Source organism: Oncorhynchus keta, chromosome 14, assembly GCF_023373465.1.
Source record: "Oncorhynchus keta strain PuntledgeMale-10-30-2019 chromosome 14, Oket_V2, whole genome shotgun sequence".
Classification (NCBI taxonomy): Eukaryota; Metazoa; Chordata; class Actinopteri; order Salmoniformes; family Salmonidae; genus Oncorhynchus; species Oncorhynchus keta.
In genome coordinates, this window is record NC_068434.1 from 29,126,212 (window position 1) to 29,143,323 (window position 17,112).

General features: G+C 45.4%; 1 protein-coding gene across 1 annotated transcript; it reads left to right on the forward strand.

Annotated features, from left to right (window-relative positions):
* Nucleotides 1-570: 570 nt before the first annotated feature.
* Nucleotides 571-17,112, forward strand: LOC118393155 (U5 small nuclear ribonucleoprotein 200 kDa helicase). Its single transcript, XM_035785528.2, has 44 exons — nucleotides 571-966; nucleotides 1,331-1,494; nucleotides 1,597-1,768; nucleotides 1,942-2,134; nucleotides 2,251-2,405; nucleotides 2,502-2,654; nucleotides 2,743-2,842; nucleotides 2,964-3,100; nucleotides 3,271-3,351; nucleotides 3,530-3,703; nucleotides 3,822-3,959; nucleotides 4,118-4,273; nucleotides 4,395-4,565; nucleotides 4,742-4,935; nucleotides 5,069-5,192; nucleotides 5,351-5,500; nucleotides 5,989-6,099; nucleotides 6,195-6,326; nucleotides 6,452-6,640; nucleotides 6,821-7,018; nucleotides 7,169-7,321; nucleotides 8,870-8,950; nucleotides 9,082-9,165; nucleotides 9,253-9,359; nucleotides 10,318-10,436; nucleotides 10,558-10,712; nucleotides 10,840-11,029; nucleotides 11,158-11,331; nucleotides 11,511-11,671; nucleotides 11,798-12,025; nucleotides 12,156-12,347; nucleotides 12,514-12,692; nucleotides 12,826-12,977; nucleotides 13,082-13,190; nucleotides 13,321-13,429; nucleotides 13,532-13,721; nucleotides 13,858-14,022; nucleotides 14,177-14,298; nucleotides 14,474-14,617; nucleotides 14,791-14,967; nucleotides 15,089-15,249; nucleotides 15,473-15,554; nucleotides 15,662-15,754; nucleotides 15,946-17,112. Exons 1-44 carry the CDS (start codon nucleotides 922-924, stop codon nucleotides 16,093-16,095), a joined length of 6,414 nt encoding a protein of 2,137 aa, XP_035641421.2. The 5' UTR covers nucleotides 571-921; the 3' UTR covers nucleotides 16,096-17,112.

Sequence of the window (17,112 nt, forward strand, 5' to 3'; positions counted from 1 at the left end):
CAGGGCTGTTATGTGGTTCAAAGATCCAGGAGATGATACACAGTAACCTACATATTAAAATACTATCCAACATTGTAATTGTAGTTTTTTTTATCACCAAAGTGCCACACAGATTACTAGGCAATGCAATAGAGATTAGCGATCAGGCTATACACTACAGCTACAGTATATTGCAGTATGTACAAACACAAAGGGAATGGAGCAACTGTAGGCAATTTCCTAACTATGTTTTTTTAAAGAATGGCACAGCAGTCCAATTATTAGCTATGCCTTTGTTGGGCAGTATTCACAAACCTATATGACCTCTTGTCATTATATAATTGTCACCAAAACCAAGCCAGGCTAACAATATAGTCAGTGGTGGTTGATGAGGAACAGTCTGAGTGGGGGTTTTGAACCAGGGACACCTGACCCAGCACTAACATATGGATGGGGATGCTATACTCTCACTATTAGTTTAGATCCTAGAAAACCCTATATTTAATTAAATTGGCCAGAGCGGTACTGCTTCGTCGAATTGATAGAGGTAGCTGTACAAAAAATATAATCTCGAATTTGACCTACGACACGGACGGAAGCGGAAGTAGTAACTGAAGCGCCGCTTGTTGTTGGAGCGAGCGTGTTCGCAGATACGTATGGCTAACGCTTTTACTAACAACAAGTACATCACATATTGCTAAGTGTATATATTGATACAAAGGATTTTCGCTTACTTCAATTTATTGATCCAAGCACATCAACATTGGCTGTGGAGCTAACGTTAGCCAACCTTAGTATAGCATCTCCATCTTAGCTAGCTGCTCTAGAAACTCGCTAGCTAATGTTCAGCTAGCTAACATTAACTAGTCATCGTTCTTCTAGTGACACTGTAAATTGTAACTTTTGAACCACAACAGTGCTTAAACTTTCATTCAAGCAATCATGGCGGATGTTACTGCACGTAGCTTGCAGTACGAGTACAAAGCGGTAAGTATGACATTGAACTAAGCTAACGTTAGCAGCTAACGTCACTTTGAGATGTTTTCACTCATGCTGTATTGTTTTCTTGCGCCTAAGTAGTTTGCAGTAGCTCGGTAGTTATCTAACGTGTTACCGGTATGCTAATGTGTCTGGACAAAGTATTGTAATTTCTACTGGTTACTAACTAGGTAGTTAGCGAGAAGTTCGCCAGCTAACGTTAGTCTGTTAGCTAGCCAGTTTGTCCAATGTTGGCAAACGAATTTCTCAATAAGTGTGTTGTTTTTGTGCTTCAGTAAGTGTATAACTAGCCAGCATGGTGAAGGCAAGTTTACATTGCTTTACCCTTCCTCTTAACTTTGTCCAATACTAGAACTCCAACTTGGTCTTGCAAGCAGACCGTTCGCTCATTGATCGCACAAGGCGTGATGAGCCCACAGGAGAGGTGCTGTCCCTGGTGGGGAAGTTGGTGGGAACCAAGATGGGTGACAAGTCCCAGAGGACCAAACCTTCAATGCTGGAGGAGAGACGAGCAAAGTAAGTACAAGTGCCTCTTCAAGTATTTTTCTGGTGCATGTCTGAAACACTTCTTGACTGACTAACCCATGTATGACTACACCTTTGTCTTTTGAACTGCAGGAGGAGGAAGAGAGATGAGGACAGGCACGACATGAACAAGATGAAGGGCTTCACCCTGCTTTCAGAGGGCATTGATGAGATGGTGGGCATCGTGTACAAGCCTAAGACCAAGGAAACCAGGGAGACCTATGAGGTCCTTCTCAGCTTCATCCAGGCTGCGCTTGGAGATCAGGTCAGAGAAACGGCTGTTAAGACTCTTGTGCAATTATGTGTCTGTCTCACGGGGTCATTGGTTTGAAAATAATGAAGAACACTATGCAGGCCATATATAAGGGTGGAATGAACAATGTTCTAATCAAATCAATGACTTGAATATGCCTGTGCTGTATTTCTGTATCTCTGCAGCCGAGAGATATCCTGTGTGGAGCGGCTGACGAGGTGCTGGCTGTGCTGAAGAATGACAAGATGAGGGACAAGGAGAGACGGCGTGAAGTGGAGCAGTTACTAGGGCCTGCAGATGACACACGCTACCACGTGTTGGTCAACCTGGGCAAGAAGATCAGTGACTACGGTGGTGACAAAGAGCTCCAGAACATGGGTAAGGAAACGAACACAATGATGAAGGGATGTTTACATTATATTCACTCAACTGGATCATGCATTAATTTTTGGCTACTATTATGCACTAAAATGAACCAATGTTTCAACACACAGATGACAACATTGACGAAACATACGGAGTGAATGTCCAGTTTGAATCTGATGAGGAGGAGGGTGATGAGGACCAGTTTGGGGAGGTGCGAGATGACGGCTCAGATGAGGAGAGTGAAGGAGAGGAAGCAGACTTGGGCTGCACTCTGACAGCCAACGTAAGACCCCTCATTCACATAACACACACGTCTGTGTTTATACTAAACTACAATGTCTCTTTTAACCTTTGCACTAATTAAACATGTATCCTGTAGCTTGGTGTGACAGGTGATGTGATGACAGCCAAGAAGAAGGAGCTGCACCCTCGTGACATCGATGCCTTCTGGCTCCAACGTCAGCTCAGCCGTTTCTATGACGATGCCATAATCTCTCAGAAGAAAGCAGATGAGGTTCTGGAGATCCTCAAGGTGTGTGTCTTATCTGTTTCAGTATCTCTGCCTTTGTCTATGTGGTTGCCTTGGTCTCTGACTGACTTCCTGTCTCTGTATTCCACAGACGGCCAGTGATGACAGAGAATGTGAGAACCAGCTGGTCTTACTGTTGGGATTCAACACCTTTGACTTCATCAAAATCCTTCGTCAGCATCGTCGCATGAGTGAGTACCTATCATTTCCACAACTAATGTACATTAAGTTAACATTTAGATGGGGACTATAACAGCATGCATTGCCAAAATTGAGAGGTCACTCATAATCAATTTCTCTGCTCCCTCACAGTCCAGTACTGTACCATGTTGGCAAGTGCTCAGAGCGAAGCAGAGAAGGAGAAGATCATAGGAAAGATGGAGACAGATCCAGACTTGTCAAAAGTTCTTTATCAGCTGCAGGAGACTGAGAAGGAGGATATTATTAGGGTAAGAAACCATCTTAATTGTTGTATTAATCACTGGATAAATTATTGTTTCTACGCTGTGTACTGTAGATGTATTGAAACAGACTGAAATACATAGAAGGATAAATGATCACCTAAGCATTTAATGTTGGTTCCCTTGGTCTCAACAACGGCTGGTGTTCATGTCTTCAGGAAGAGCGATCTCGCAGGGAGAGAGTAAGGAAGTCTCGTGTGGACAATGACTTGGAGTCTCTGGACATCGACCATGGAGAGGTGAGGAGGACCATGAATAATGCACACATGACTGTAGCCTGTCTATAGCCACTGTAATCCACAGCCGATTTTCACATAAACTATAAACATTACACACATGTAGCAATGATATACATTCAATATGAATACATTGATGCTAAATAAATCCTAACTTCAACCATTTATTCCCCCCTCTCAGTCCATGACCCCTAAACAGTTGCTGGACCTGGAGGACCTGGCCTTCACCCAGGGAAGCCACTTCATGGCCAACAAGAGGTGCCAGCTGCCCGATGGCTCCTTTCGCAAGCAGCGCAAAGGCTACGAGGAGGTGCACGTCCCTGCACTCAAACCCAAGCCCTTCGCTGACGATGAGGTGTGTGTGTGCGCCTATGTATCTTTTTGATGTAGTCAGTACTGACGCTTCTAGCAAGTGAATAGTCTTATTTTCAAGAACCTTCCCCCAAGCCTCAATTGATCATCTGTATTAATAGGTGCTGGTAACCATTGAGAAGCTGCCCAAGTATGCCCAGGCAGGTTTCGAAGGGTTCAAAACCCTGAACCGCATTCAGAGCAAGCTGTTCAAGACTGCTATGGAGACCGATGAGAACCTGCTGGTGTGTGCTCCTACGGTTAGTAAATAAACCATGGTCAACTATAATACACTGCTCTCTGCTCAGCACTCTGTCATGTAGCATATGTTCAACAGTGCCGCTGTTGAACTCTGTTTTGTTTTATAACTTATCCCAATGTATTTTCTTCCTCTGTCTATTCCACTGGGGGCCTCCAGGGAGCAGGTAAGACCAACGTGGCCCTCATGGCTATGCTAAGAGAGATCGGCAAGCACATCAACCTGGACGGAACCATCAACTTGGACGACTTCAAGATCATCTATGTGGCTCCTATGCGCTCGCTGGTACAGGAGATGGTGGGAAGCTTTAGTAAGGTGAGACTTGTTATTTTTATGGGGTCAGAAGTCAGTGTTATATGCTGTCATGCACTTGAATTGCCAGGAGAGCTATGTTTGAATTCTGTGATTGTGTTTTGCATGTCTCCCTCCCTCTCAGCGTCTGGCCAGTTATGGCATCACGGTGTCTGAGCTGACAGGAGACCACCAGCTGTGTAAAGAGGAGATCAATGCCACCCAGGTCATCGTCTGCACCCCAGAGAAATGGGACATCATCACACGTAAAGGAGGCGAGCGCACCTACACCCAGCTAGTGCGCCTCATCATCATTGTAAGTACAGTCACTCTCAAACTTAAATGGTTATGGACTTCATGCAAGACCCTTTAATCAAACATCCCATTACTATTTCCCAAGCATTTAAGTTATTTGACATGACTTTTTAAAACTGTAGTTATAAGCTCATTGGGTGTAAGAGCTGTATGTAACTGAGTGTGTCTGGTGGTCAGGATGAGATCCATCTGCTGCATGATGACCGTGGGCCAGTCCTGGAGTCTCTGGTGGCCAGGACCATCCGCAACGTGGAGCTGACCCAGGAGGACGTGCGTCTGCTGGGTCTCAGTGCCACCCTGCCCAACTACGAGGACGTGGCCACCTGCCTCCGGGTAGACCCCGCCAAGGGACTCTTCTACTTTGACAACAGGTCAGCCAGGGCTCAGGAAGGAGGGTCAATTTCTCCACACGCTCTCACTTATCATCCTACTATAGATGAACAGGTTTTGTGAGAAGTTGGATTGGAAGCACAAATTTGACTGATAGTCTTTTCTGTCTTCCAGTTTCCGTCCAGTGCCCCTGGAACAGACATATGTGGGCATCACTGAGAAGAAGGCTATTAAGCGCTTCCAGATCATGAACGAAATTGTCTATGAGAAGATCATGGAGCATGCTGGGAAGAACCAGGTGAGGCCTGCTCAGCCTAGTGTTCTTCAACCATCATCTGACTGCAAAACATGAGAAACATGAGATCTGGAAAATCCTAATGTCTATCAGATGAGAAATATCAACAGACAGAACGTTCCACACAATCTGGTATTCCTGTGCTAACTTGTGTTTGTCAGGTGCTGGTGTTTGTCCACTCCAGGAAGGAGACGGGGAAGACGGCCCGGGCTATCAGGGACATGTGTCTGGAGAAAGACACCCTGGGGCTGTTCCTGAGGGAGGGGTCAGCCTCAACTGAGGTCCTCAGGACTGAGGCAGAGCAGTGCAAGGTGAGTTCATCTGACCTGGGGACTAATTTTAGCTAACAAAGCCTGTAGAATCTCTCCATGTCCAGAATTCTACACACATCTGTCCCCAAATCTGTGAGTAAAAAAACAAATCTTACAATAATCTGATTATTTAAGCTGCAATATGTAACTTTTTGGGTGACCAAATTCACATAGAATTGTGAGTTATTGATCTGTCATTCTCATTGAAAGCAAGTCTAAGCAGCGGTAGATCTGGTTTATGTGCTCTATTTCTATGCTTCCTGTTAAGTTTCGTTTTTACATCTTTTGGTTTTGAACACCAGCTTTAAACAGCTGAACATACAATATTTTTGATTATTGAAAATATATTTCACAGCGGTTTAGATTTGTCACAAACTGAAATTAATTGAACTATTGTAATGTTAGTAACCAGGAAATGGCGAAGCGATTTCTGCATATTGCACCTTTAAAAAAAAAGGAACATTACATACATTGTTTTCATCCCCCAGAACCTTGAGCTGAAGGACTTGCTGCCCTACGGATTCGCCATCCATCATGCTGGTATGACCAGAGTGGACCGTACTTTGGTGGAAGATCTCTTTGCTGATCGCCACATCCAGGTTTGTCTCTACTAACCTCTTTCCTTTAATACAATCAGAGCTGTTGTTACAATGCCACTGGACCTGTCTCACTGAAAGGGCTCTGTCTGTTTCAGGTGCTGGTGTCCACAGCCACATTGGCCTGGGGTGTGAATCTGCCTGCACATACTGTCATCATCAAAGGCACCCAGGTGTACAGCCCAGAAAAAGGCAGATGGACAGAGCTGGGAGCCCTGGACATTCTACAGGTTAGTCTGCACTGGCTGGATTAGACTAGGGAGGTACATTCATTTGAGCTAAATAATGCTCAAACTCTGTTAGCTTTGTTAGCTTTGTGAGTTTGAATGACACCTGTGTTCTGTGCTGTGTTCAGATGCTTGGTCGAGCTGGGCGTCCTCAGTACGACACCAAGGGAGAGGGCATTCTGATCACATCCCATGGGGAGCTGCAGTACTACCTATCTCTGCTCAACCAGCAGCTGCCCATCGAGAGCCAGATGGTGTCCAAGCTGCCAGACATGCTCAACGCTGAGATAGTACTGGGCAACGTGCAGAATGCTAAGGTGAGCGTAAACTGGATTTACAACACCTCACACAACTCACCACTAATAACAATACAGACATGCTGTGGTTTGCTACTGAAACTATCTGTGGAGAGACTGGTCAACTAGAACCATTAGTGCGAACATTCAAACCCTTGCTGCTGTAGTGGTCTCACTCCTCCCTTGTTGTTTCCTCCTCAGGACGCAGTGAACTGGCTGGGCTACACCTACCTGTACGTGCGCATGCTCCGTAACCCCACCCTGTACGGAGTCTCCCATGACGACCGCAGCTCGGACCCCCTGCTGGAGCGCCGCAGGATGGACCTGGTCCACACTGCAGCCAATGTGCTGGACAAGAACAGCCTGGTCAAGTACGACAAGCGGACCGGCGCTTTCCAGGTACGCACTGCTCTACACATGCACTCTGTCCAGTGGGATCAATGTAATGGCACTGACCTATTGAGGCCTCTTCAAGATTCTAAGATGGTGAAAACAAAGATTATGCTATTGATATTCATAATAGATTACTTTTCACGTCCTTCCCTGAAGGTGACGGATCTGGGTCGCATCGCCAGCCACTTCTACATCACCCATGACTCCATCCAGACGTACAACCAGCTGCTGAAGCCCACCCTCAGTGAAATCGAGCTTTTCCGTGTCTTCTCCCTCTCCTCTGAGTTCAGGAACATCACTGTCAGAGAGGTATGCAGCACTCTAGAATAGGGATGGGCACGGTTATTCAAATATCCAAATGGACGTTACTATTCGCTAACTTGGGAGAGTATTAACATTTGAGAGAATAAATATCGGCCTACTTTAACAATAAAAAGGCTTTGACTAAAATGAAATACGATTATCTATGTGACATTGTTACATAGCCTAAAAGGATAAATCATTACATATTTTTTTAATGTTTAATGACAGTTTGTATGAGTGCGCCACATAAAAAAAGATTCACCAGCAGCCTACACTGGTTTCACACGTGTAGCTTGTTGTTATTGTCGGTCAATCAAATCGCTGCTGCAGTCAGAGGCTCCATGTGTAGCAAGTGAAGAGGGAGATCTAATCGATACAAAATGGAATTACAATTACAGAATTAAGTTGGCTAAATGAGAAGGAGTAGGCTAACAATCAACCAAGAGGTGGCTGTTGTTTCTTATGAATGGAGTTGTTGTAGACAAGGACAGGAAGAACATGCAAAAATACTGAATTAGTTAGCTGTGCTTAAGTTAGCTAGATAGATATCATAGCATCTGATAGTGCCTGTCTTGGCTGCATCGAATCATTGTAAAGAAGCTAGCTAGCTACAGTAGACAGTTAAGTTAGCCGGGTAGTTAGCTAGAGTATTTAACTGGCCGCACACCGGCTGTCTCCATTGAAGTTTGAAAAGTTTTTTAGATTTTTTAAATTAAAACATGTATTTCGACTATCTGAATAGCCAGGAAAAAAAGGTGAAATCATTTCAAATGCCCATCCCTACTCTGGAATACTATATTTAATTACCAAATCAAATGTATTTATAAAGCCCTTCTTACATCAGCTGATATCTCAAAGTGCAGTACAGAAACCCAGCCTGAAACCCCAAACAGCAAGCAATGGGGCGGCAGGGTAGCCTAGTGGTTAGAGCGTTGGACTAGTAAGTTTGCAAGTTCGAATCCCCGAGCTGACATGGTACAAATCTGTCGTTCTGCCCCTGAACAGGCAGTTAACCCACTGTTCCTAGGCCGTCATTGAAAATAAGAATTTGTTCTTAACTGACCTGCCTAGTTAAATAAAGGTAAAATCAATTTTAAAAAAGGAAGCACGGTGGCTAGGAAAAACTCCTTAGAAAGGCCAAAACCTAGGAAGAAACCTAGAGAGGAACCAGGATATGAGGGGTGGCCAGTCCTCTTCTGGCTGTGCCGGGTGGAGATTATAGCAGAACATGGGCAAGATGTTCAAATGTTCATAAATAATAATAATCACAGTAGTTGTCGAGGGTGCAGCAAGTCAATACCTCAGGAGTAAATGTCAGTTGAATTTTCATAGCCGACCATTCGGAGTATCTCTACCGCTCCTGCTGTCTCCAGAGAGTTGAAAACAGCAGGTCTGGGACAGGTAGCACGTCCGGTGAACAGGTCAGGGTTCCATAGCCGCAGGCAGAACAGAAGGCCAGAAATGTTACTGAATGCTTTTGGCCCAGGTCCACACCAGAAACTGTACAGTAAAATGCTACAGATACATGAATGCTCACGTGGGGTCTTATTTCAGGAAGAGAAGCTAGAACTGCAAAAGCTGCTGGAGAGAGTTCCAATTCCAGTGAAGGAGAGCATTGAAGAGCCCAGCGCCAAGGTATACTACTACTACTACACGTGTCAATGTTGTTACTGTACACTGATCAATGATATGGAACACCACTGCAGTATGTATTGCTAGAGCCCTGTTGCTATGAGCCAGTTCTGAGGTGTATGTTCTTATTACAGATCAACGTGCTGCTCCAGGCTTATATCTCTCAGCTCAAACTGGAGGGCTTTGCTCTGATGGCTGACATGGTCTATGTGACGCAGGTAAGGCTATGTCCATTTGTTTGTTTGATTAGAGAGATGTTTTAAGTATGTTACCAGTATCTGACTGTTAACTATATCCTTCCTCAGAGTGCTGGAAGACTGATGCGAGCCATCTTTGAGATCGTCCTGAGCAGGGGATGGGCCCAGCTCACAGACAAGACCATGAACCTTTGCAAGATGATTGACAAGAGGATGTAAATGAACCATTGCTGTTTATTCCTAGTTTTCACTGATGAACACCTTTAGTCACCAGTCCTAGTGAATTATAGTGGACAAAAATATAAATGCAACAATTTCAATGATTTTACTGAGTTACAGTACATATAAGGAAATCTGTCAATTGAAATTAATTAATTAGGCCCTCATCTATGGATTTCTTATAACTGGGCAGGGGTGCAGCCATGGGTGGGCCTGGGAGGGCATAGGCCCATCCACTTGGAAGCCAGGCACACCCACTGGGGAGCCAGGCCCAGCCAATCAGAATTACCTTTTCTCCACAGAAGGGTTTTATTACAGACACAAATACTCCTCAGTTTCATCAGCTGTCTAGGTGGCTGGTCTCGGACAATCCCACAGGTGAAGAAGCCGAATGTGGAGGTCCTGGGCTGGCGTGGTTACACGTGTGCGGTTGTGAGGCCGGTTAGACGTACTGCCAAATTCTCTAAAACAACATTGGAGGTGGCTTATGGTAGAGAAATTAACATAACATTATCTGGTAACAGCTCTGGTGGACATTCCTGCAGTCAGCATGCCAATTGCATTTCCCCTCAAAACTTGAGATATCTGTGGCATTGTGTTGTGATATAACGGCACATTTTAGAGTGGCCTTTTATTGTCCCCAGCACAAGGTGCATCTGTGTACTGATCTAGCTGTTTAATCCGCTTTTTGATATGCCACACCTGTCAGGTGGATTGATTATCTTGGCAAAGGAGAAATGCGCACTAACAGGGATTTAAACACATTTGTGCTCGAAATTTGAGAGAAATAATCTTTTTGTGCGTATGGATAATTTTGGGTATATTTTATTTTAACATGGGACCAACACTTTACATGTTGTGTTTATATTTTTGTTCAGTGTACATGACGAGACTAGAATGAAATGTGATGTTCCTCTGGTCTTCTCTGTCTGAATGTTTCCCTCTCCTACACAGGTGGCAGTCCATGTCTCCTCTGCGTCAGTTCAGGAAGCTCCCAGAGGAAGTCATCAAGAAGATTGAAAAGAAGAACTTCCCCTTCGAGCGCCTCTATGACCTCAACCACAATGAGATTGGTGAGTCTGCTCCGCATTGCACCCGAAATGCCCCACCTTGATCTGGACCCACGAACACTACATGCTCATTGATTCATCGCCGGTTGTTGAAGTTGTCATTGAAAGTGTTTCTGTCCCTCAGGTGAATTGATTCGCATGCCCAAGATGGGGAAGACCATCCATAAGTACGTGCACCAGTTCCCCAAACTGGACCTTGCTGTTCACCTGCAGCCCATCACCCGCTCCACACTGAAGGTGGAGCTCACCATCACACCAGACTTCCAGTGGGATGACAAGGTCAGTGGATCTGTATACTACCCTCAGGCTGTTAGTTGAAAGCTGTTACATGGCTCAGATTAAATTAGGTTTTTCTTACTGTAACACACCCACACATTGATACACACCCTCTCTGTGGCCCATACAGGTGCATGGCTCGTCAGAGGCCTTCTGGATCCTGGTGGAGGATGTAGACAGTGAGGTCATCCTACACCACGAGTACTTCCTGCTTAAGGCCAAGTACGCCCAGGACGAGCACCTGGTCACCTTCTTCGTGCCCGTATTCGAGCCCCTGCCCCCACAGTACTTCATCCGCGTGGCCTCGGACCGCTGGCTGTGTAAGTGCGACACTCCTCTGGCTAGCTCTTATTAGTAACTTAGTCGATTCAAACTGTGTAAGCAAATCTAATGTTTTGGAGGATGTCAATTGAAAATATTTCTCTCTCTGCACATATTTCTCTCTCAGCCTGTGAGACCCAGCTGCCGGTGTCTTTCCGCCACCTGATCCTGCCAGAGAAGTACCCCCCTCCTACTGAGCTGCTGGACTTGCAGCCCCTGCCTGTGACTGCCCTGCGTAATGCCGCCTTCGAGACCCTCTACCAGAACAAGTTTCCCTTCTTCAACCCCATCCAGACACAGGGTAAGACACACTCTGAGACTCTGAAGTGTCACCATTTGGGCTAACAGTTTCTCACTGCACCCATCTGACCTCGAAGACCAATGTGGCCCATTCAATGACTTCGATCAGGCCCATGCCTCTATACCTTTGGCGCTTACATTGTGAGTAAAATAACATGTGGTATTCTGTGTTTTTTCTAGTGTTCAACGCTGTGTACAACAGTGATGACAACGTGTTTGTGGGAGCCCCCACCGGCAGTGGGAAGACCATCTGTGCTGAGTTTGCCATCCTGAGGATGCTGCTGCACAACGCAGAGGGACGTTGTGTCTACATCACACCCATGGAGGCCCTGGCTGAACAGGTACAGGGATATCAAGATGGAGTGTTTTCAACTTTAACATAATGTTGTTTTTGTCTGACTTCTGATTATTCGCACTTATATTACCTATTCCTTCCACCCCGTTTAACGTCACTCGTGTTTGTCCAGGTGTTTGTTGACTGGCACCAGAAGTTCCAGGATGCTCTGAATAAGAAGGTGGTGTTGCTGACAGGAGAGACTAGCACTGACCTGAAGCTCCTGGGGAAGGGTGACATCATTGTCAGCACCCCGGACAAATGGGACATCCTGTCACGCCGCTGGAAGCAGAGGAAGAACGTCCAGAACGTCAGCCTCTTCATCGTGGACGAGACTCACCTCATTGGAGGAGAGAACGGGGTAAGGCTATGATCCAAACTGATGAAACCTATGTATCCACATGCCTAGTGCTTTGATAGCAACTACACAATGCTTTTTTGACATGTGAAGTAAAATATATTGATATTCATACTCACCGTCTTGCTTGAAGCCTGTGTTGGAGGTGATCTGCTCCAGGATGAGGTACATCTCGTCTCAGATTGAGCGTCCCATCCGCATCGTGGCCCTCAGCTCCTCCCTGTCCAACGCCAAAGACGTGGCCCACTGGCTGGGATGCAGCACCACCGCAACCTTTAACTTCCACCCCAACGTCAGGCCTGTCCCTCTGGAGCTGCACATCCAGGTCTGTACTATGACTGTAATGTCCTCTCAACCAGTTACATCATCAACCTGCCCTTATCCAAATAAAAACCCCATAACGTTTTGTCCATAAAATATATTATTATCTGGCTGGATAATATCATATCTGCTCAATTTACCTTAATTGTAATGCCTCTCTTCTCTCTCAGGGCTTCAATGTGAGTCACACCCAGACTCGCTTGCTGTCCATGGCCAAGCCAGTGTACCACGCCATCATGAAGCACTCCCCCTCTAAACCGGCTGTGGTGTTCGTCCCGTCCCGTCGACAGACCCGCCTCACCGCCATCGACATCCTCACCTTCTGTGCTGCTGATGTGGTCCCTCAGAGGTCAGACCCATAACCTTTACACACTTTGATCTTTCTGAGTGGTGCAAGGAGTTTAAACTCTATGTATACAATGTTGGTAGACGTTATAACATGAGGTCTCAGAGCAGTAACAGATGTCCCTGTCTCCCTGTAGGTTCCTGCACTGCACTGAGAAGGACCTGGCTCCCTTCCTGGAGAAGGTGACAGACGGCACCCTGAAGGAGACGCTGGCCAATGGGGTGGGCTACCTGCACGAGGGCCTGTCCACTACAGAACGCAGGATCGTGGAGCAGCTCTTCAACTCGGGTACAACTGGCCACTCCCTTAGACCTGCTGATATAGTACATAGTTAGAGAAAGTATAGCGGGTGATTGTTAAATGACATACTGTGTCTGGTCCTCTGTCTGCAGGTGCAGTCCAGGTTGTAGTGGCCTCACGCTCCCTCTGCTGGGGCACAAACATATCTGCTCACCTGGTTGTTATCATGGACACCCAGTACTACAATGGCAAAATACATGCGTAAGTAACACTTTATGTATTATATATATTTTTGGCTGTTGTAATGACTACATTTCCTAGTCTATATCACTCAGACCCCCCCCCTGGCTCAGTTTAAGTGTGTTAGTGACCATGTCCTCTGTGTCCCCAGCTATGTGGACTACCCTATCTACGATGTGCTCCAGATGGTGGGCAAGGCCAACCGGCCCCTGCAGGACGATGAGGGACGCTGTGTCATCATGTGCCAGGGTTCCAAAAAGGTACGTCAGCAATATCCTCTTTTTCTCTCCATTTTCACTGTCACTTTCTTTCACTCCATCATTCTGTCATTTTAGAACCTAATCTATTTTTCTCAAATCTAGGATTTCTTCAAGAAGTTCCTGTATGAGCCCCTGCCGGTGGAATCTCACCTGGACCACTGCATGCATGACCACTTCAATGCTGAGATCGTCACCAAGACGGTGGAGAACAAACAGGACGCAGTGGACTACCTGACCTGGACCTTCCTGTACCGCCGGATGACCCAGAACCCCAACTACTACAACCTGCAAGGTGAGACAGGCACACCTACAGCACTGGCACTGCTCTCTACTGTTGAAATTGTAGACATGTAGTGTTTTTCCATACCTGTAGTGTTTTTGTCTAGGAGTCTTATGTTAATGTGCTGCTCTCCATCTCTCCCTTCCAGGCATGTCTCACCGTCATCTGTCCGACCACCTGTCAGAGCTGGTGGAGAACACCCTGCATGACCTGGAGCAGTCCAAGTGCATCAGCATCGAGGATGAGATGGACGTGGCACCTCTTAACTTGGGCATGATTGCTGCCTACTACTACATCAACTACACCACTATTGGTGAGAACTACCACAACCAACATCCCATTGTGACTAAATATGGCTTTATCAGTCACATCACCTATGCTGTGAACCATCCCATAGACTAAGCAAATAGAATACATACATTATACAGTATATAACTTGAGTTACTGATATTTTGTGTTTGTATCAGAGTTGTTCAGTATGTCCCTGAACGCCAAGACCAAGATCCGTGGATTGATTGAGATCATTTCCAATGCTGCTGAGTACAAGAACATCCCCATCAGACACCATGAGGACAACCTGCTCAGACAGGTAAACACACTAATTCACGTCAATAATCATAATATGCATTTTTGCAGACTTACCCCACCCAAATAGCCATGTAGAACTGGAAGTAATGGAAGTGTGAATTCATTGCTCACAAATACTAATCTGGACGCATTCTATGAAAGTGTCATTAATCAAGTTGTATATGTTGTGTTTTCAGCTGGCCCAGAAGGTGCCCCACAAACTGAACAACCCCAAGTTCAACGACCCCCATGTGAAGACCAACCTGCTGCTGCAGGCTCACTTGTCCAGGATGCAGTTGAGCGCTGAGCTCCAGTCAGACACAGAGGAGATCCTCAGCAAGGTGAATGAGAAATGAATAGATGCTTTGGTGCAGTCTACACTGTGGTAAATGGACTCTGTAGAGCAGAAAGACTCTAGTATGACCTAGTGTTGAAGAGTTCAGAAAGTAGAGGGTCAGATTTGAAGTGTGCTAGTGTTTTAAAATCTATGTGTATGGTTGTGTGTCCTGTCCAGGCTGTGCGTCTGATCCAGGCCTGTGTAGATGTGCTGTCCAGTAATGGCTGGCTGAGCCCTGCGCTGGCTGCTATGGAGCTAGCTCAGATGGTCACCCAGGCCATGTGGTCTAAGGACTCCTACCTCAAACAGCTGCCCTACTTCACCTCTGAGCACATCAAACGCTGCATGGACAAGGTAACACATCCACTACTGCCTGTTACTCTATTCATTTGTTACACTTCCATTTTCCAGACAAGGGATCATGGCCATCTTGCTTTGATGTGGATCTTGAAACTGATCACTCGTATTTCTCAAGGGCGTGGAGAGTATCTTTGACATCATGGAGATGGAGGATGAGGACCGTAGTGGGCTGCTGCAGCTCTCAGACACCCAGATAGCTGACGTGGCTCGCTTCTGTAACCGCTACCCTAACATTGAACTGTCCTACGAGGTGGCAGAGAAGGAGAACATCAAGAGGTGATTTAAATGGGGGTGTTAGATGTAGAGGGGAATAATTGTGGGGAAATAGGTTGACTGAATATAGAGAGATCAGTACCACAGGAAAATGTTTGTTTGCTTCAGAGGTTGTTAATTATAAGGTCTTTGCTACTTACTACGACTGCTCAGTGAATCTATAGACCATTGAGAATGAGAGAAGCAGCGTAAGTGAAGGTGTCTGATCATATCTTTGTGTTTACAGTGGAGGTCCAGTGCTGGTTTTGGTCCAGTTGGAGAGAGAAGAAGAGGTGACTGGGCCTGTTATTGCCCCACTCTTCCCCCAGGTATGGATCATCACCTCCAGTTTGTCAAAACTCCTCTAGTGATTCATTCAAAAAGCACAAACTCAACAATGACCATGTTTAACCTTTTGACTGTGTTGTTGTTTCAGAAACGTGAGGAGGGCTGGTGGGTGGTGATTGGAGACCCCAAGTCCAATAGCCTGATCTCCATAAAGAGGTTGACCCTGCAGCAGAAGGCCAAGGTCTGTTTATAACCCTAACTGGACCTTAAAGAGCCAATACATGCAAGCATCTGCGTATTTTGACAGTTGCCTACATGTAGGCTAGCATGTAATTGATTTAGCGTCTGAAAGCCCGAAAGTAATCTTAAAGGTGAATACCCTGTGTCAGCAATGCTTGGCCTCACTCTCTGTGCCCTTTTCTCCCATTGCAGGTGAAGCTGGACTTTGTTGCACCAGTGCTGGGCGTTCACAACTACACACTGTACTTCATGAGTGATGCCTACATGGGCTGTGATCAAGAGTATAAGTTCAGCGTGGATGTGAAGGAGGCAGACAGCGATGGAGACAGTGATTCAGACTAATCAGGCATCGGATGACAAGTCATTTCTCAATTCAAGCTGGGATCAGTAGAGGTTGTTTGTTTTATACTGAACAAAAATATAAATGCAACAATTCTACTGAGTTAGTTCATATGAAGAAATAAATACATTTCTATGGATTTCACGACTGGTAATACAGATACTATCAAAGAAATGGGCCTCGGGATCTTGTATTATTGTGCATTCAAATTGCCAATGTTCATTGCCCGTAGCTTATGCCTGCTCATACCATAACACCATCATGGGGCACTGTTTACATCAGAAAACCACTCGCCCACACAATGTATTATGATCATGCTCTTTAATATGCCACGCCTGTCAGGTAGATGGATTATCTTGGTAAAAGATAAACGTTCACTAACAGGGATGTAAACAAAGCACAAAATGTGTGAGAAGCTTTTTGTGCATATGGAACATTACTGGGATCTTTTATTTCAGCTCATGAAACATGGGACCAACACTTTACATGTTGCGGTTATTTTTGTTTAGTGTATTTGAGTCAGTTTATGGGCTGTTATATTCTATTGTGCTTGAGGTCATTTTCAGACCTTTTTGTTTAAATGTGCTCCAGTCGAGCATAGTGATGTATATAGTACCCAATTAGAGAAGTCTGCTTACATTTTTAGTAAACAGGTCATAGTATATCAAAGATTGTCTAATGGTTTCACAACTCTGCAATCATGGTTGGGTACTTTCTAAATAATCTGTCAATTGTCAAACTGATTACTTTCCCCTTAAATCAGAAGAAAGGATCCATCCATCGTGTGTAATTATAGTGGCCTCTGACTCGCTCAGGTAGAACAAGCTGGCGCCTTTCAAGACTAATTTGAATGTCATTGAACAATCGAAATGTATTTTTTCCCCCTGGCAACAACTGATTAGTACAAATAAATTCAGTTACTCCCAACCCTGTATGCTATTAAGAGTGAAAAGCTTGTTTTGTTTGCTGGTGAAATACCTTTGCTGTCGTGGCTTTTCCAATAAAAATGATCCAGACTA